Source organism: Myotis myotis, unplaced genomic scaffold, assembly GCF_014108235.1.
Source record: "Myotis myotis isolate mMyoMyo1 unplaced genomic scaffold, mMyoMyo1.p scaffold_m19_p_8, whole genome shotgun sequence".
Lineage (NCBI taxonomy): Eukaryota > Metazoa > Chordata > Mammalia > Chiroptera > Vespertilionidae > Myotis > Myotis myotis.
This window is the reverse complement of record NW_023416390.1, coordinates 83,557,717-83,578,851: the sequence shown is the minus strand read 5'-3', so window position 1 is coordinate 83,578,851 and position 21,135 is coordinate 83,557,717. Positions and strand designations below refer to the sequence as shown.

The following is a 21,135-nucleotide window of genomic DNA, read 5'->3' as shown; positions in this document are numbered from 1 at the left end:
CCTCACCAACACAGGGGGAGTTATATATTATTATTTGCATTTCATAATTAGGTAGTTGAAGCTCAGAAGAGCTAGTAATTCCCTACATAGTTGCAGAGTTAGGAAGAGGTAGCAGATTTTGATTTTATTACTGACTCCTCCTCCGACACAATAGATGTTGGTACTTGTCCAGTTTTCTCCCTCCTTACCTGCTCTCTGATTCCCCACATATCTTGCCACCAATTTTTCACTACTGCTCTTGACTTTAGGACTCTGGGCTGTTGTTCATCTGGGTCCCAGAGACTCAGACACATCACCCAAGTGATTGGGAGCTCCGCTGCCACCTCAGAAGTCATTTATAGGACATTTACTCTGACTGTTCCCATTTGAAGACCCTTTCTCCAGCTGGAGAATGTTTGCCAAATGGAAGTTGTCATATTTTCTTTTTTCATCAATTAACGTGATACCATTGTGCTTCAACCAGCAGGTGTTTACTTATTCTTGCTTAGAAATAACCTCTTCTTAAAAAATAAATTATAAACATTATAATATTTTTCAAAGCATGTAACTTATTCTTGTCTTTAGCCAACTTTATAGGACTCATTCTGTCTTTTACATTTGTCCTTGGTCATATAGCCCATCCATTTTTTTTTTTTTTGGTGCATGATTATTTGTTTTTAAAGAACTTATTTTCTTTTATGCTAGTACTACTAATAATAATGAAAAATTAGGAAACTGAGGAAAAGTACAAAGCTATATCACCCATGATCTCACCAGCCAGAGATAATCACTGATACTCTATAAGTAGGAAATACAGAATTATGGATATCAATATAGAGAATTAGAAAACACAAAAAAAGAAAAACAGTATTATACTGTACTAGAGGCCCAGTGCATGAATTTGTGCACTTGAAAGGAACTGAGGGCCGTGAGGCTGCAGTAGGCACAGGGCGGGTCTCGGCCCATCCTCTGCACCCCCGCCTGGCCTCTCCTGGCACAGCCCCAGTCCCCTGTCTACCCGCAGCCCCGCTCCCGCCTCCGCCACTCCTATGCGCTGACGGCACTGGCCTCGCTCACACCCGCTGACAGTGCAGAGTGATTGGGGCCAGAGTGAATGGGTGTGAGTGGGGCCAGCACCATCAGCAGGTGCGAGCGGCGGCTGCTGCCCCAATCGCCCCTCAGGAGCAGGGGGAGGTGAAGAAGCCCTCAGAGGTGATCAGGGCCGGCAACTACTGCTCACACCCACTGATGGCACCAAGTGATCAGGACTGGCGCTGAGCGCTGGCAGTGGTTGCGAGTGGCGGCTCCAGTGCCAGCAGAGGGTGCAAGTGGGGCCAGTGCCGGCAGCAGGTGCGAGTGCCGGGCTGGACTGCGGCACGCAGGAGCAAAGAATTTTCAGTAACCAGCAGAGGCTCACCCTGATGACCGCAACCAGCGGCGCCCTGGCTTGGTCTGGTGCCCCCACTCACCTGCTCCACCATCCTGCAGCAGCCAACATCTACCATGTTCCACACACGCCCCCTAGTGGTCAGTGCACATCATAGTAACTGGTTGTTCAGTTATTCTGCCATTTGGTCTGTTGGCATATTAGCCTTTTATTATATAGGATATTCTGTTTTGGTACAGTCTTATTTTGCTCATATAAGCTGGGCTATCTTTGCATCAATATACCTCCCTCACATTTTTAGTGTCTGTAGATTATTCATTGTGTGTTACTAATTTAATTAGCTTAGTTTGGGGAGGGCATGATGGAGGACATCCTCATAGCTCCTTTTTTCTTTTATCTTTAATTATTTACTTAGAATACCTGCCTTGAAGTGGAATTGGGTCAAAGGTTTTAAGCCTAAGGCTGTTAGTACCTTTTACCAGATTGCCAGGCAGAAAAGCTGTTGTGAACTGTAACTTGAGTTTATCACCTTTTGGCCTCATTTTTCTTCCTTCTAGGGATTATCCTCAGTACTTCTGTTTCTTCTTTGAAATGTGTTACCTCCTTGACTTCGCCACATCTCCTTTCACACAGTAGCTAGCTGTCTGTAAAAGGCCTGCTTCAGGGAAGGTGGTATTTTCAAAGGACATAAGAAAATGAAACTATTGCCACCCATGGCAGGCCTCTCCTCACCGCCTTCCACTTTCACAGCGTGATGGCTCACTTGTTTCACTTAGTATGCTGTTGGACAGCCTACTTCCTTTTTGGAGCTGGCAGCCTCTCATGTTCCTAAAGATCTGTCCTGTGCGGCAGGGTCTGACTCCCTTGTAACCCTGAGGGAAGAGTGCCTGTGAATTTTTACCCAGAGCTTCAAAAGGTATTCAGTTACTATTTATTGAGCATTTTGGGGAATGCTTAGAATTTTATAGAGGGAACAGGGAAAAAAAAAAGACTTCTTAAAGCTTCAAGTCCAGTTGAAAGGAAATGCCTTGCTGAACTTATCGGATCACCTAAGAGACAATGTCATTTAAAGTTACTACTCCAGTGTGTTCTGCCATGTGGAGGGCCTTTTCATACAGCACATAAAATATAAATGTGCAATATAGTAAAATAATATTAGCACATTTTATTAATAATATCCATTTATATGTATCTTAGCCCTTACTGTATGCCAGGTATTGTTATATAATTAACCCTCACAACCACTCTGCTTATACCTATTTTATAGATGGGAAGCCACAGAGGTTAAAGTAACTTGCCCCAAGTCAGACAGGTAGTACATTATGGAGTCAGGACTAAGCTCCGTCTGCCTGACTCCATGTCTTCATTTAGTAAGATTAATTGAGGATTCACTACGAACCACACTGCTCTCTAGGAGCTGAGGTGAAAGTGACATTTCAGTTGTCAGGGATTCCACAGATCAGAGGCTCATCAAGTAAAAAAATAGGACCATGAGGTGGCCATAGCCCACACAGGTATTGAATGCCTGGCACATACCTAGCATTCAATAGCCATTACTGTTGCTACTCCTGTTAATGGCAAAAGATAAGTTGATTTTGCATGCCTTTGTAAGAGCACAACTGTGTAAAGCATGGGTGTGTTGTTGTTTTTTATTAATCTCACTTTATATTATTGATGGGATTATGTTAACCAAGTCAGTATCTTGTTTGTTTGTTTGTTTGTTTGTTAATCCTCACCCAAGAATATTTTTCCATTGATTTTTAGAGAGAGTGGATGGGAGGGGTAGTGACAGAGAGAAACATAGATGTGAGAGAGACACATCGATTGGTTGCCTCCCACATGTGCCCCGACCAGGGCCAGGGTTGGAGCCAGCAAACAAGGTTCGTGCTCTTAACCACAAACGAACCCGGGACCCTTCAATCTTTGAACCGGCACTCTATCCACTGAGCCAAACAAGCTATGGCCCAAGTCAGTATCTTTACAGGATTAAAATAACAAAGATTGAGAGACGGGGATTCTCCTTCAAGACCTATTAATCCAGTCCTCAGTTTATAGATGAGGAAACAGACCCATTGAGGGAACCTTTCCCAAGGTCATGCAGCTAGTTAGTACGAGACAGGACTAGACATCAGTGTTCCTGACTCCTGTTGCTTTACAGGGTGACTTGGCAATAGTTTTTGGTTGGTCTGGAACCTCTGCTTTTAGGTCAGTTTTACTATTATTATTAGGTCCAAGTCATTGTAATGATTCATGTGCAGTCTCATATTGTATAGGGAGTCTCATGAGAGGGCTCAGCTGAAATGGCAGGTGGGTGACTAGAATGCCCATCAGAACCAAGTAAGTGTAATGGGAAAACCTTGGGGCCAGCAGAGTACCTAGAACCAGGCCCAATATTCTCCTGGCAATCCTGAACATTATTTAATCTCTGCTTCTTCAAAAATAAAGTGGAGGGACTAGCATCTGCCTTGCCTCTATCTCAGGGTAATTATAATTTTAAAATGTTTATGAGATGCTTTAAAGTAAAAGGAATAATTAAACAGAATCCAAAATTGTCATTGTTTGGAAGAATAAAAGGTCGTAGTAGCTGTTGTTGATTCAGTATACTATCGTTTTGGAGTCAATCTTTTTTTTTTTTTTTTCGAAGAATTCAATTTCCTGTCTTGGGTCATTGATGCTATCAGTGGTAATTAAGGAAGAAAGCAATTAAGCCCAATAATATAGTACTGCTATAATAGTAGAGCTATAATAGTAGAGCTCAGTGGAAATTAAAGCATACGCAGTAACTGACGTCATATGGGTTCATTATAGTTTTCATTTCCCCATAAATCTGTTTTATATTATTTATAGCTTCCTGTTCGTGTAGACACCAGTAGCAAACCAGAAAATATTTGTGGTAGCAAGCTATAAGAACAACTCTCTAGCATCATCTCACACCCTATTCCATCCCTTTCCACAAAACTGTTGAAATTATATAGTATATGTTACAGAAAGAATTTTTTTCTGTTTGAAATATTTCATAATAAAAACTAAAATAATGTCAAGGAGGAAACAATTCTAATTAGAATAAAAATGTCACTATCTAGAGAAACCTGATGATGTCCAGGTAGAAAACAGATGTGGTGAACTCTCCTAGTGGAGAAGCAAGGTCCAGGGACACACAACTAGAATACATTGCTTGTACAAACAACTATCTACCTGGACCCAGAGGCCTGAGCAAATATTGCTAAGGTATTATTTGACTGCCAGCTTGTCAGTCAAGAGCATTCATTTAGGGTAGAATGACAACCCAGGTCATCTGGGGGGTGAAGACCTACATTAATGGAGTACATGCTACTACATGCCATGTACTTGTTTAGAAGGTAGGTAGGGGTGTGTGTGTGTGTGTGTGTGTGTGTGTGTGTGTGTGTGTGTGTGTTTCAAATCAGGGGAAGGATAGACTTAAATTGATGATGTTGGGATTCTTAATTTTCCATTCAGAAAAAAATAGCTAGATCCCTACCTTTCACTATGCCTACTCCCACTCAAAATATGAATAGATGAACAGGCTAAATGTAGCCTGTAAAAGTAACAGACAGCTTTTTTCCACAATCCCTGGATAGGAAGTAAGCTATAAAGTAATGATTTTGACTACATAAAAGATTAAAATGTCTTAGGGCAAAAAAACACCAAGTTATAACAAAGTTGACAAGCAATAGATTGGGTGGAAATATTGGTTACCTATATAAAAGTTGCAGGAGCAGCGTCCTTGAAGGCAGTTCCCCTGAGTACCTGCTGTTGTGATGGGGACAAGACTCATTCCCTGACTGGATGTTCACATTCAGCACCCAGTTCCGTGTGAGAGACTTCTCACACTCAGTGACTCCTCTGTCTCGTACACTTCTTAGGATGTTTACAAGCCCCGTCGGAAATACAAACGGCAACAAGGAGCAGAGGAGCTGCTTGATGAAGAATCTCGAATCCATGCTACACTTTTGGAATATGGCAGGTATGAATGGGACCCTGACTACAGTGCCTATTTTATAAAACCACTGAAAAGAAAAGCTATTTTGAATTTTTTCATTGGAATTAGCTTGGTTGGCTTTTACCTGATTGAATTTACTATTTTGGGCCTAAGTTTTTCAGCATCTGGAACTTTTCTCTCTGGTATTGAATTACCCAAGTTTCTGGGGGTTGCTTCCCTGGTGATGGTAGAGGCCTAATCTTTGAAACTCCTCTTTTGGAGTGTGTGTAACTGTGGGCCTTAGCTCCGCTTTCCTTGGGGGTTGGGAATTAGGGGGATTTGTGGAGGCTGAGGGTGGTCTGCCCTTCAGATCTCTGCCATTTGATAAAATCTCCAGGTAAACTAAAGAGTTTTGAACAGTTTTACTTTAAGTGTTAGAATAATAATTTTGGTTTCCTTTGAAGAATTGTCCTGACTAGGAAAATAAAGAATTCAGAAGTAGTTTTGTCACTTTTTAAAAACATTCTAGTTATTTTAAAAAAACAATTATTATTTTATATCTTCAGTTTTTACTAATTACACATGCACATAAGGAAGTACTTCTCCCCATTGAATTTTTTGGTTGACACTGGGTATTAACCTTCATTTATGTCCTGCATTTTCTACTTAGGGTAACTGACTCCTTGATGTGAGTATGTCTCCTTGGTTTCTTTCCTTTGTGCTGGGAGTGTTTGCTGTGTGCTGCTCTGCTGAGTAACCAACCCAACCCACCGGGTGGCTGGAACTAACGGCACTGCCACTAGCATCTCCCTGAGTGAGCCTCTCATGGCTTCCTCTTCTAGGTCCTGGAGAGAACCAGAGGATACTAGGCTTAATTGGCTTAAGTATTCCATCTTTCAAATGGAATTGCTATTGCTATGTTTTTGATTTGGGGGGGAGAGGATGGATTGTGTGGGGTCAAGTCCTTCCTTCCTGAGAATGAAGCTAGTCTGTTTCATTCAAAGGAAGCTGTTAGTTCTGGCCCTAAGCCAGGTGTGATGGCTGCCTGCTCAGCTCACCAGTTGCTGCTGTGACTTGAACTCTTCTGAGAGAGGCATATCAGACCAGCTACATAATTTGCCTGGCCCAGTATAAAATGAAAATGCAGAGCCCCTTGTTAAGAATTATTAATAATGATTAATATTAAGAATTTTGAGATAGCAAAAAAACAAATGTGGGGCACTTCTGAGTTGTACCCTTTGCGATTGGACAGGTTGCATGCCCTAGGCACTTTTCAGCCAAGCCCCAGCTGCAGGTGGGCAGGTGAGGCTGCACTGCTTAGGGAGAGCCAGAGCTGGAGAGGCACCTGCTTGTGGCCTCATGTTCCAGAGCCAAGGAGTACTTAGGGCAGTGGTCCTCAACCTTCTGGCCCTTTAAATACAGTTCCTCATGTTGTGACCCAACCATAAAATTATTTCGTTGCTACTTCACAACTGTAATGTTGCTACTGTTATGAATCATAATGTATGCAGGATGGTCTTAGGCTACCCCTGTGAAAGGGTCGTTCGACTGCCAAAGGGGTCGCGACCCACAGGTTGAGAACCGCTGACTTAGGGGAATGTTGTGGCTTTTGTTAGTTTGTATCGTTCATACTTCAATTGGCCCATTATCATGGAAACGCCAACATTCTTGGGGCTGAAAAGGAGTCAGAGATTCAGTGAATTGTCCACCTCATGGAGACCTTGCTGACAACTTTTAATATTCTATTTTGTTTTGAAACTCAGTTTCACATTGGATCTTTTGCATATGTCATAGATGATAGTTATCCTGGGTAAATTTAGGACATTCCTGCTCATCCTCAGGAGTGTTTGGGCCAATGTGAGGCAGAGTCTAGCTTGTCTTTCTTTAGGGAAGGGAGCAAGGTTTTGTTTGTGACTCCTTGCAAATTTGGAGTGTAAGAAAGAACAGTGTCTCAATACCAGTCTTAGTTCCTGTTGGTGGGGTCATACCTTCTAAGCCTAAGTAGGTAGGATGGAGGGCTTGTTGGTTTTGTTTTTTAGGAGAGGGATTATTTTGCTTTCTTTATAGCTTTGCTGGTAAGGAATGGTGAGTTTTTGAGAGATGGGGAAGAAAAATTCTGATTACATTTTTATAATTTATTTAGTTTATGTTCCTTTCTGAGAATGATAAAGACAGCATTCAGAAAGTTTAAAAAATAATGTTTCCAAGGTCAACAATTAACTCTTAAGAGTCTCAAACTAGGACTTGCAATCAGGTTTCTTGGAGTCCAAAAACATGTCATTATCATTATCTACAATATTATTGTTTGAGCCTCCAATGAGAGTTTGGCTCTTAGTTTTAGAAGGACAGTCTTTGTTTTTTGGTCTGAGACTAAACAAGAAGACAGTGATTATTAAACTGACAGAGCAAACTAGATAAAACTTAAAGACCCAACAAGTGTGCGTCTTATTCCCCATTCTGGAGAAGTCCCCTTCCCTCCTTTCTGGCTATGAGTCTCTTTCCTCACAGTTCTATTCAGTACTTCCCACTACATGGGGATCTTTACCACTAAATGAGGGTTACATAATTATATGAAGAGCTTTCAACAGTTTGTCCTCTGTAGCAAACAGTAGATGTTAACTATTAGGCCCCAGCAATAGCAGTAGCAGCAGCAGTTTTCAGTTCTAAAATTCCCTTAAATATGATCTTTAGATTCAAATGAAGATTCCTAAGCCTCCCTTTCAGTTATCTTTGTCTCTATATACTCATTACTCCGAGGACTAGGCCTCCCTCTAGCCCAGTGGTTCTCAACCTGTGGGTCCCAACCCCTTTGTTTGGGGGTCGAACGACCCTTTCACAGGAGTCGCCTAAGACCATCGGAAAACACATACATAATTACATATTGTTTCTGTGCTTAATCACTATTCTTTAATTATGTTCAATTTGTAACAATGAAAATATATCCTGCATATCAGATATTTACATTACGATTCATAACAGTAGCAAAATTACAGTTATGAAGTAGTAACGAAAATAATTTTATGGTTAACATAACCATAAACCAACATGAGGAACTGTATTAAAGGGTCACGGCATTAGAAAGGTTGAGAACCACTGCTCTAGCCCTTTTATGGGAAGTCTTAATAGTCTTCCTTCCCTTTCCCATTCAAGCAGGCTGGCCCTTGCTGATTCTGAGACTCATGCTCCATCCTGCCTCTCCCCTCACTGTTGTGCACCCTTAATTACTCATTCCCACCTAGAAATACAAATGCCTCATCTTTCATTAGTATTCTTGTCACTCATCAGCCTAGGCCCGTGGTCGGCAAACTGTGGCTTGTGAGCCACATGTGGCTCTTTGGCCCCTTGAGTGTGGCTCTTCCACAAAATACCACATGCGGGCGCGCACGTACAGTGCGATTGAAACTTCGTGGCCCATGGGCAGAAGTCGGTATTTTGTGGAAGAGCCACACTCAAGGGGCCAAAGAGCCGCAGTTTGCCGACCACTGGCCTAGGCCCACAGTGCACCTGGCTTTGAGGTCAGCATTCCAGCTTCTTCCTCCCCCTTTTTGACTTTCATTGCTCAAACAAGTCTGGACTTTGAGCCTGCTCAATCATACTGAAGGCCTTAAGGATTGTGTGTCTGTTAAAAACATGTTTGGATATATTTGTTTAAATGTTATGGTGTTAGAAAAACAAGATTCATAGTTTTTATTTTAGACGTAAACAGAATTGCAACTGTATAATATTTTTATTTTATTATGGTCCCAATCAACTTTTGGAAGCTAGCTTAAATACTTAACCATAATACAAAACTGCCACTGTGGGGAAATGCATTTTATATGCAGTATATTGACTTGCAAGTGCAATTTTGAAGCCCAATCACTAGGATACTGGAGTTAGCCTATTCCACACTATTTGAGGCTTAATTTTGAGTTGCCTTGAAGTCATTCTGTACTTAGTGTGTCCCATATGATAGTGAGGCCTATTTATGCTCATGGAAGGTATATAGTAAATGCTTTTTGAATGAACAAAGAACAGAGTTCACAGTCCTTAGTATTTAAGGCTTTCTTATGCCTGTTTTGTTCAAATTCCAGATAGATTGATATGTCTTAATTTGTCCTAGGGCAATTGTTCTTAAAGGTTAGTTTGTTTTCTAGAACTGTGACATTCGGTTAAGGTAGCCACTAGCCACATGTGGGTTTTAAGCACTTGAAATGTAATTAGTGTGGCTTACGAACAGAATTTTCATTTTAAACTTTAAAATCCATGCTTGACTTAGTTATTAGAATATGTTTCATTATTTTCAGAGTATATGAATCTACTAATTTAAAGTTATATATGTGACTCTCATTATATTTCTTTTGGAGTATGCTACTAGTATTCTAGAAGATGTACATCCTTGATGTTAAAGACAACTACTAGGTTTAGGTAAGAGGGCTAGAGCTCTGTTGATGCTGACATTGTAGGACATCAGCAAAGTTGATAAGTCAGAGCTAGCCAAGGGGAAAGCAGGAACAGATTGAGCATATGGCACTGCAACTCAGTTGGCTCTAGAGAGGAAAGGGTAAGCCTGACTGGGCAAGAGGAAAGAGGGGTTGTAGGATAGAGCAGCATACCTAGGGAGAGGATAAAGAGAAGTAAATGCTTCTGTAGAGAAGTAAATTGAAATTCCCCCTGCTCTTTGTGAGGGATGATGGGCCACAAAGGGAATAGCATGTTCTGGTGAAGCTTAAACACCATTGGAAGAGTAGTTAAGTGCACACAATGAGGCATGCATTAATAGGCAACTGAAGGCAGCTAGCTCTTCTTTGTCATAATGGAAGCATTGCCATAATATCACATAGAGAAGGAAGTTTTTAGAGAAATCATCTGGACTCTTCATTCAGCAAACATTTATTGAGTACCTACTATGTGTCAGGCATTTTAGTAGGTGCTGGGAATACAAAAGTGAATGAAGCTGTACATGGGTATTCATAATAGCACTATTTACAGTTGTCAAAACAAAACAACACAGATATCCATCAGCTGATGAATGGGTAAACAAAATGTGGTTTATCCATAATGGGCTATTATCCTATCTAATAATAGATAAACATGGTAATTAACCGTACCTCTGACACACTTCCCATTGGCTAATCAGGGCGATATGCAAATTAACTGCCAACCAAGATGGCGGCCGACAGCCAGGCAGCTGAAGCGAACAGGAGGCTTGCTTGCTCCAGTGATGAAGGAAGCCAAGGTTCCCCGCCTGCCGCTGCTGGGCTCTGAGCTTGCACACTAAGAAACAATGTTGCAATTATAAAAGCTAAACAAACCCCATGCTTTCAGTCAGCCAGCCGAGCTGGAGTTGCAACAGTGTTTCAATTATAGAACCCAAACAAAGCCAGATACCTGCTTTCAGCAGCCGAGGTCTCAGAGCTGGAGCTGAGCCTCAGAGCTAAAACCAGCTCTAAGTTCCAGTGACAGCCATAGAAGGTAAATAAATCTCAGAATAAGAAAAAAAGGAGAGGTTGGGAGCTTCAGTCACCTGCCAGCCTGAAAACGGCCCACAGCCCCTCACCCAGACTGGCCAGGCACCCCATTGGGGACCCCCACCCTGAAGGGGGTGTGACCAGCTGCAAACAGCCATCATCCCCTCACCCAGGCTGGCCAGGCACCCAAGCGGGACCCCCACCCTGATCCAGGACACCCTTCAGGGCAAACCAGCTGGCCCCCACCCGTGCACCAGGCCTCTATCCTATATAGTAAAAGGGTAATATGCCTCCCAGCACTGGGATCAGTGGAGCCACAAGGCCTCCCAAACCCAGGATCAGCAGAGCCACAAGGCCTCATGCCCCGGGATCAGCAGAGTCACGAGGCCTCCCGGCACTGGGATCTGCGGAGCCGCGAGGCCTCCTGGCACCGGGATCAGCGGAGCAGTGAGGCCTCCTGGCACCAGGATGAGCGGAGCCTCCCAGCACCGGGATCAGCAGAGCAGCAAGGCCTCACGCCCCGGGATCAGCGGAGCCGCAAGGCCTCCCGGCACTGGGATCAGCGGAGCCACAAGGCCTCCCGGCACTGGGATCAGCGGAGCTGCGAGGCCTCACGCCCCGGGATCAGCGGAGCCGCGAGGCCTCCTGGCACCGGGATCAGCAGAGCCTCCCAGCACCGGGATCAGCGGAGCAGCGAGGCCTCCCAGCACCAGGATCAGCAGAGCAGTGAGGCCTCACTGCCCCTGTGTCAAGCGGAGCCGCGAGGCCTCCCAGCACTGGGATCAGCTGAGCAGCGAGGCCTCACTGCCCCTGTGTCTAGAAGAGCCGCGAGGCCTCCCAGCACTGGGATCAGCGGAGCCGCGAGGCCTCACTGCCCCTGTGTCTAGAAGAGCCGCGAGGCCTCCCAGCACTGGGATCAGCGGAGCCGCGAGGCCTCCTGGCCCCTGGAGCAGCGTGACGGGGCAGCGCCCAAACTCCCTGATCGCCCAAACTCCCTGATCGCCCTGCGGCTCTGTGTGACGGGGTGGGGCCACAACCTCCCTATCCGCCCTGCTCTGTTTGTGACAGGGGAAGGCGCCCCAACCCCCTGATGGGCCCTGCTCTGTGTGTGACAGGGTGCGGCGCCCCAACCCCACCATGGGCCCTGCTCTGTGTGTGACGGGGTGGAGCTGCAACCTCCCCATCGGCCCTGCCCTGAGTGTGACAGGGGGCAGCGCCCCAACCCCCTGATCGGTCCTGCTCTGTGCATGACAGGGTGGCGCCGCAACCTCCCCATCAACCCTGCCTTGAGTGTGACGGGGCGGCGCCCCAACCCCCCAGTTGGCCCTACCCTGAGTGTGACTGGGGGTGGCATCACAACCTCCCGATCCGCCCTGCTCTGTGCATGACAGGGGGCGGCGCCCCAACTCCCCAATCAGCCCTGCTCTGAGCCTGACCAGGGGCTGCAGGGCAGGCACCTAGGGATTGGGCCTGCCCTCTGCCACCCGGAGCAGGCCTAAGCCAGCAGGTCGTTATCTCCCGAGGGGTCCCAGACTGTGAGAGGGCACAAGTGGGGCTGAGGGACACCCGCCCCGCCAGTGCACAAATTTTTGTGCACCGGGCCTCTAGTCCTATATAATAAAACCCTAATATGCAAATCAACCAAACAGCCGAACGACTGGTTGCTATGGCATGCACTGACCACCAGGGGGCAGACACTCAATGCAGGAACTGCCCCAGGTCAGGGCCGGTGAGCAGGTGGCGCCAGGCCACAAGCCAAGGCAGGTGCCAGCAGGACACCATCCCCCCCCCCTCCCATCACCTCACAGATTGGCTTTGATCACCCGCCAGGCCTAGGAACCCTACCCTATATATTGGGATTGATTACTGGGATCCATGGGCTTAAAACACAGAATCTTGGCTGAGCCAGGGTCATTTCCCAAGCATCACTTTGGAACTGGGCCTCTAAGGATGCTGGTGTGTACTTTATGAATTGGAAGCTGTCTCGAGGCCTGAGGAATTGGGAAGCTGGTGCTGCAGCTGCTGAAAAAAATATCACACCACTTCTGCCAAAGTCAGGAAGCCACTGTGACAGCTGCTGGCCCCCAAACCAAGTTGCTTCTGTGATCCACACCACACAGTGAATCTTTTATGACCTTCCTCTCTCCTCATGTAACTGTTACACATTCAATACTCCAGCAAATGCACCTGATTGGTAGAGCCTAGCCAGCATTCTGCATGCTAGGTATAGGGAGTATGGAACATAGAGTTTTTTGTTTTCCAGCCTCCCCACTGTAGAAAGATGCAATAGATATTGACTAAGCCAATTCACAGAATCTGCCAAGAAGTCCTTTACAGAATATGGTAGCTAATCCACCTTTAACCTCGCTGCACTTTGGGTCTATAGATGTATGCCTAATGGATAGGAATGTTGTGCCCAGCAGTGACTTTGTGGTTTCTCCAATAGTATGACAATCTTATTGCATGGTCAGGTGATACTTTGGCTTTCAGTGTTTTCTTGCACTTGTTTTAGTTTATTTATTCAACATACATTGGAAATACCAAATGTACTAGTAAAAGTAGCATCAATGCCCTCCAGGAGAAGAATGCAGACATGCAAATATTCAGGAAGTGGGGGAACATGTGCAGATCCAAGGCAGAGAGTCTGTGCATGAGAATCTTGGAGAAGAAGTGGCTTTAGAGCTGAGGTGTGGAGAGTGAATAGGAAAGTGGGAGAGAAGAGGACAGCACAGTGTGTGTAAAGTTCTCTGTTCAGGCAATGGATGTACAAGAGCACATAAGGTGATCTGCAGGAGATGAGGCGAAATGGTTGTTAGGCAGGGCCATAGAACGGAAGCCCTAATGAGAGTGCCCAGGAGGTCCAGTTTGTCCTGAGAGACAGTGGGCAGTTGGATAAGAATGGGGAGGAGTGGGAGTAGAGTGAGGCTGGAGGCCAGAGAGCAGGTAAGAGGCCAGCACAGTGATCTATTAAATAAGGCTTCGCATGAGTGAGAGCAGAGTAGGAGCCCTTAATTTGTGTTGGTTTTTTTTAATGGTTGCTTGTCATTTTTATGTCCTTAAAAACTATTTACAGGTAAGTGAGGTTGAGTATTTTTCATCATGCTTTTTTATTTTATGTTGAATGGTTTTGCACTGTTATACTTGCTATAAAGAAAACGTAGATATTAATTAGAGCTAGAAAATAAACTAATTTAAATTAAAGTGCATTTGTGAATGTCTTTGAATTTAAAGTTGAGTGATGTGAACACAATATTACTGGCAAAATGCTTCTGTATGCTTGAGAGAAAAAAATGGGCTGGACTGGAGATTGTGCAAGTCGCCTTTAGAGAGTGTGTCTAGCTTGAGCAATACATCCACATTTGTTTACACAGATATTTTCAAGACATTTAGCTTAAATTGTAAATCTGAAATACAGTTTCTTCTTCAAAGAGTAAAGAGAATGCACTTAAAGGGAATATCGCACTCTGTACTGAGTTCCCATTTAAGCATTTATATGGCGAATAGGGTGGCTGGCTCTTTATTCAAAAACAGTGGAATATATTGTGGTTTGGGCACTTAAAATATTTTCTCCTGACACCAAATAGCCTAAATTAGCTTTTTATATAAAAATTCAACTAAACTGCATTTGACAGACTTAATGTGATTTTTGAATAGTAATTGAACTCCCCTTTTTTGTGGCCTGCAGGAGATACGGATTTAGCCGCCAGAGCAAAACAGAGAAGGTAAGAAAAGCATAGATAATGGGAGAGAAAATTTGAGAGATGGAAGTGACCCTCCCTTTTGCCTCTGTCTGATATTGACAGACTGCCCAGCATGGGTGAGAAGGCAGGGCTGCTGCCAACCAGGCTCTGTTCCTTGGGCAACCCCAGGGCTGCAAGGACGTGCCTCCCAGACCAGGGACCTGAAGCAATGGCCTCATCTGGGGCTAGAAATGGAGGGTAATTGAAAGTCATGGCCCCTGGGTCAATCCTGTGGGCTCTAATAATTCTAAAAGTGTGAACATGAAGTCTACTACCAGTGACCTGAGCACTCCTCATCCGGTGAGGGTGACCCTAGACAGGTGGAAGCAGGATGCTGGCAGTGAGATAGAACATAACCGTAAATTACAGGCCTGCCTGTATTAAGGTAACTAGGTAGGAAAATCAGGTAAGTCAAGATGGGTTTTTCTAACTTCACAAAGCAGTCACAAAGATTTTTCATCATTTATGTATTTATTAACACTCCTTAATGCCAGCAGCAGGGCATGCATATAAATCTTACAGTGCCAGACCTTTACTGTGCTCCAGGCCCTTTGTTCAGAGTTACATATGTATTTTTTTTTACTTATTCCTCTGAACAACTCTGTGAGTAAAATACCTATTCCTGTTTTTTGGATCAGAAAGCTGGGGCCCAGAGAGGCTCAGTGACTTGTCCAAGATCACACAGCTCCTTAAGTACCCTAGTAAGAATCTGAATCCAGGTGTGTGTGACATCAAAGCCTGTGCGTTCAACCGCTGCCATTAAAAGAATAAAGTGCTAACTAAAGAAGTTAGTGGCCTCTTAAAAAGTAGAGTCCTGCTACTTCAGGTCTATTAATAACCTTTTTCTCATTCTTCATCTGATCCCCAGATTTTCTTCAGTGAAACACCTATTATTATTCTCTGTCTAGCTTTCGCATCTCTCAGTTTTTCTTTGGGGAGGCCCTTCCTGACCGTAGCCTCCCTCTTATTACTGTGGTAATTGCTATCTCAGTCATGAAGAGCCCTGACAATGACTAGGAACACATGTTCTAAAGCCGGATTTGCTACTCACTTCATCCCTTCTCCAATGTGACTTTGGACAATATGCTTAATTGTTGTGCCTTAATTCATAGCATCTATAAAATGGGGGCAGCACTGTTTTAAAGATTAAAATGTAAAGGATATAGAATGATCCAATACAGAGTAAACATCTAATTGTTGTTATTATTTCATTAGTAATCAGTCATGCACTGATTTTATCTTTTTTGGTTTTCTTGTTACTTATTTTTTCCACATTTGTGGTTTTCACTCAACTAAACATTTATTTCCTCCAAAACAAGGTATTTTCTGGATTTAGGTATGTCATGTGGCATCTGGTATATAAGAATTTGATGCATACATTTAATTTGATATGTAATTTAAATCTGAAAAGAATGTTTTGCATATGACTATATTCTGAAGTAATATCATTTGTTTATGATTGGAAAAATCATAAAATGCCCATAAATGAGCATTCCCATCTGGCTTGTCTTTTCAGTCTTAATGTCAGATTGCACATTTGAACTGGAAGTCTTGTCCCCTGTAGATATATACCCAGCAGTTGGGACCTCAAGGTGTTCCCCGCAGTCAATTGTAGACTTGTTATAGAAAAGCATCCTGCATTGGGATGATCTGAGAAGGGTATTTGAGACCAGTCCTCCCTTTCAACCCTAGAAGACCCTGGTATCCAGAGAAGGTAAGCCTGAGGTCACCCTGCTGGTGGATGACAGACATGGAATTAAAACCAAGAACTCAAGACTTGCAGCCCATGTTTGAGGAACAGTAGTTAATCCAGGTATTTTGAGTGTGGTGTGGTCCATTTAAAGCCTGAGACCTGATACAGAATATGGAGCATGATCACCAGGTGAAACAGGTTAGAATTTTATCCTTTAGGCCAGTGGTTTTCAAACTTTGTTGAGTTTCAGTTTCACAAAGCAGTACTTAACCTTCGATTACCTGCAAAGCACTCTGATCTCTTCTTTTCTGTAAATTTTATTTAATCTGTTTAGATGTTTGTCGTACCTAAATTATTTTCATGTCCCAATGATAGGTCTCAACTGGCAGTTTGAAAAAAAAAAACCACTCCTTTAGGCAGCGATATGCTCTTGAAGGCATTAAAGTAGAGGAAAGACTCCATCAAAATGTAAGGATAAGTTAGGCAAATGTGTACAGCCTGATAGGGATTAATCAGCAAGCAGTTCAGTAATGGGAACAGGCATTGGCCAGGGCCTGAAGCTGGACCTGCTTGCTCTGCAGTTGGAATGGAAGCCCAGGGGTCTGGATTTTCCATTCTTCTCAGGGACTGGGTCAGCTCGCCAGATCTGTGTGTTTTCTTTCACAGGCTCATGCCTCTTTGCAATGTTGTCTTTCCTCTACTGAGTCTCCAACTCCAGTGCTCAGCTGCTTTTGCATCTTCCTTTCCAGGCTGAGGACAAGAAAACGGCACTTCCCACAGGGCTCTCTGCTACAGAAAAAGCTGATGCCCATGAGGAGGATGAGCTTCGAGCTGCTGAAGAGGTATGTGGCCCATGTAGGTGCCCTGAGGTTTCTGTTTAAATCATTTGGGGAGAAACTTCACTTTCCTTCCCAGCTTTCCAGAATGGCCAGGTGTTTCTCACAGTCAGCTGCTGTTAGATGGCCTTTCATACCCTTTCCAGTTTCCTTTTATCACCTCTCATGAGGAAAACCATAAAAGGAGATCAATAAAACAACTCTTAGATTCCACCACAAAGACCTGTTTAGACATAATTGTGTAAGTCTTACATGGACAAATCTGCTCACTACTACTTCTCTCCATTCCTCTCTTAGCAGCGTATTCAGTCACTGATGACCAAGATGACTGCCATGGCAAATGAGGAGGTGAGGTGGGAGTGATCCTTGGTGAGGATATGGTATGGAGATGGGGACTTGGAACCAATCTGCTTGGCTCTCTGGGGCCTCTTCCCTGAGGGACTACCTTCTTCAGAGCCTTGTGTTTTCAGCACTCAAGTGTTTCCTGTTTCCTAGGACTCTTACTTTTGAGAAGCTTTTATAGCAGTGGTTCTCAATCTTCTGGCCCTTTAAATATAGTTCCTCATGTTGTGACCCAACCATAAAATTATTTTCGTTGCTACTTCATAACTGTAATGTTGCTACTGTTATGAATCGTAATGTAAATATCTGATATGCAGGATGGTCTTAGGCAACAGCTGTGAAAGGGTCTTTCGACCACCAAAGGGGTCGCGACCCACAGGTTGAGAACCGCTGTTTTATAGTATTCCTGTCCATGGGACCTCTAGAAGGAAGACTTGAGGGACCCTTGTGAAGCAGGGAGTCCCTGCTGGGACAGTACCATATGGGCCTCAACAGAAGAGCCATGGTTCAGCCTTGCCTCTCCATAACCACGAGTTAATCCCATGCCAAAGGAAGCATTGTCTTCTGTTTCCTTCCTGTAACATCTAGGTAGAAAATGGAATACCAGATTTAGAGTTGGTCTTCTCAGAAGGCCTCTCTAGAAGGTTTAACCAAGAGCTTTGAAAGGATCATTTATTTGGAAGCAGGAAAGGCCTGCGATAAAATATTTTAGGAGTTCTGAGAGTCCTCTTTTTCTCCCACTTGTACTTCTTTTTTCCCTGGGTCCTAAGTCTCTAGTTCCCTGCAGGTTCTGTGTAGTGACCTTTAGGAAGAGAGACCTTGGGATTGGGTATAAAGGGTGAAGAATGACTTCCCAGAGGTACCCAGGGTCCTAAGAGAATCTAGCCCAGGTAGCCAAGTGACTCAGGAAGTGGAGAGGTGGATTCACATTTGTCCCACGGCTTGTTTCCTCCCTTATTGATGAATCCATAAGCAAAAGCCCAATTATTTTCTCCCCTGGGAATATTACCTATTTTTCTGTGATGCTCAGAGCGTTAGGTTTTTCAATTCTGTGAAAGATAAGGTATGGTCTTGAGAACACACCCTCCCTGTGATTGCAGAGCCGTCTCACTGCAAGCTCTGTGGGCCAGATCGTGGGACTCTGCTCGGCTGAGATCAAGCAGATTGTGTCCGAGTACGCAGAGAAGGTACGTGGGGGCTTAACTGGAGTCTTTGCCTTAGGTAATGCCCCAAGAATTTGTCCTTTTTCTCTACACTCTCCCCCAGCAGTGATGGAGGCAGGTTGTAATTCATTAGTTACGTTTGTCAGAAACATGTATGTCACACAAAGCCATCAGCATTTGCCCATTAGCTAAATTAATTTTCTTTGCAGTGCCTATTTTTCTATAAATATAAAGAGAAAACCTGTCTCTCAGAGCAATTATTGTGCCTGATAAATCGATGCCTGAGGTACAGCACAAGCATTTTTCCTTCTCTACCAGGCTTCGTATGACTTGGGCTCGGTTTGGTGATTGGGCTGAGGAATGAAGCTTTGCCACAGAGGAGATAAACCCCATAACTCAGCCAAACCCAAGGCAAAATTTTTTGTTCCACTTTATTAAAAGGGTATAGAATGAACAGAAGCCTGAAAGCCATATTTCAGTGTTATATTTTTTTCATGCTGAGAATAGGCAGCAGGACCTTGAATATCTCAGGGAGACAGTGATTAATCATTTTGCACATACTGAATCTGGTCTGGCTGAGATGTAGTATCAGTAAAATCAAATTTACAGGGCATTGTTTCACATCCTTCCTTCCCCACCATACTCATTCTGCCCCCCTAAAATGTTCATGTCTGTAACAGCTTCCAGCTTTGCTTTCCTATCTTAGAAGGCTTGACAAAAAATTAGCTCTGCTCCAACCCCTGTGCAATATTCTTCCAAAGTGATTACACAGGTGATGTAATTGGGAAGGGATGCTACCTGTAATCTGGAAGATATAATCTGTAAACACAGCAGATGGTCATCTCCCACCAAATAAACTCAAAAGATTTAAAGATGTACTTGTGTACTTTTAGAAGAACCTAAGTCCTTTTTTGGACAAACCATAGATGGCATTCTGACCACTGCCACCTTCCTTGTGTTGTAAATTGAAATAGAGGACACTTTGGATTCTATGAAAGTTGGATTAGAAAACCAATGTTAAGAAGTATTGGCTGGGGGGCAAAAGAACCCCACCCCCAGATATTTGAAACCTGCTTACTCTCTGCCTTACTCAAAATGCCAGAAAAGAGTGAAATTAGTAGTAGTTTTGGACCGGTCTCTTTCCAAAAACATATAATTAACTTCTCAGAGAGAATTGGAGGTCAAGAGTTCATTGCTTGATTATCTGTGTTGTTTGCATCGAATAGATCATATAGCATTAAAGATGATGATTTTTAAAATTAAATTGCTGTTAATCCTAATTCCATATCACATTTATTTCACATTTGCATATTAACTTCAAGTGTTTGTCCCTCATACCATAGTTGTAGCTAGTTGCAGTTATCATGTAAGTCTAAAAGAGATAGAACACTGTAGCTAAAAACACAGCATATAGAGTCGGGTCTTGGTTTATATCTGTCTCACTCCCAGTTATGTGATTTATTTAACCTCTCCTTGCCCTAGTGTCTTCATCTGCAAAAGGGGAGTATTACTTTCCTTGCAGAATGTTGTGAAGATTATATGAAATGTGACCAAAATGCCTAAAATAGTGTCTTGCATATTCAAACTATTCAGCTAATGGTAACCTTTATTTGCATTTTTATAGTCCGTATTTTTTTGTCACATCAAATCCTAAACATTTTCTCCTTTAGCCTTCACAATTATTTTAATACTGGTGGACCGGTGCACGAAATTTGTGCATGGGGGGCTGGGGGGGGGTCCCTCAGCCCGGCCTGCACCCTCTCCAATCTGGGACCCCTCAAAGGATGTCCTACTGCTGGTTTACAGGGATCGAGCCTAAACCGGCAGTCGGACATCCCTCTTATAATCTGGGACTGCTGGCTCCTAACCACTCACCTGCCCCTCTGCCAGCCTGCTCGCCCCCAACTGCCCCCCACTGCTGACCTGCTCACCCCCAAATGCCCCCTCACCAGCCTGATCACCCCCAACTGCCCCCCCCTGCCAGCCTGCTCGCCCCCAACTGCCCCCTCTGCCGGCCTGCTCACTCCAAATTGGCGCCCCGCCGCTGTCCTGATCACCTCCAACTGACCCCCTCTGATGGCCTGCTCACCCCCAACTGGCCCCCCTGCTGGCCTGCTCACTCCAAACTCCCCCCCGCCCCCGCTGTCCTAATCACCTCCAACTGACCTCCACTGATGGCCTGCTCTCCCCCAACTGGCCCCCCTGCTGGTCTGCTTACCCCCAACGGCCCCACCCCCCAGCAGCCTGATCACCCACAACTGCCCTCCCCTCTTGGCCTCTAACTGCCTCTACCTCGGCCCCGCCACCATGGCTTTGTCCAGAACCTCTGGAAGGTCTCCCAGTCTAATTAGCATATTACCCTTTTATTAGTATAGATAGAGGCCTGGTGCACGGGTGGGGTCCAGCTGGTTTGCCCTGAAGGGTGTCCCAGATCAGGGTGGGGGTCTCACTGGGGTGCCTGGCCAGACTGGGCGAGGGGCTCGGCCATTTTCAGGCTGGCCAAGCCCCCCAGCGGGGACCCTCACCCCATGGGGGTGTGGCCAGCCTGGGTGAGGGGCAGAGGACTGTTTGCAGGCTGGCCACAGCCCCTTCAGGGTGGAGGGGT

At 44.5% G+C, this 21,135-nt stretch overlaps 1 protein-coding gene across 8 annotated transcripts in view; it reads left to right on the top strand.

Moving 5' to 3' along the window:
- Positions 1–21,135, top strand: part of CCDC93 (coiled-coil domain containing 93) — a 94,762-nt gene that overhangs the window by 19,999 nt on the left and 53,628 nt on the right. For 7 of the 8 annotated variants that reach the window (XR_004969259.1, XR_004969260.1, XM_036319140.1 and 4 more), the window contains exons 7-11: positions 5,251–5,351; positions 14,442–14,478; positions 16,939–17,031; positions 17,323–17,373; positions 18,468–18,554. Coding sequence is in view for 6 of the 8 variants with exons in the window: in XM_036319140.1 (XP_036175033.1) it covers positions 5,251–5,351; positions 14,442–14,478; positions 16,939–17,031; positions 17,323–17,373; positions 18,468–18,554 (369 nt within the window). In the remaining 2 variants the exon portion in view is untranslated. The remainder of the gene's footprint in view (positions 1–5,250; positions 5,352–14,441; positions 14,479–16,938; positions 17,032–17,322; positions 17,374–18,467; positions 18,555–21,135) is intronic. The other variant, XM_036319141.1, reaches the window with a different exon arrangement.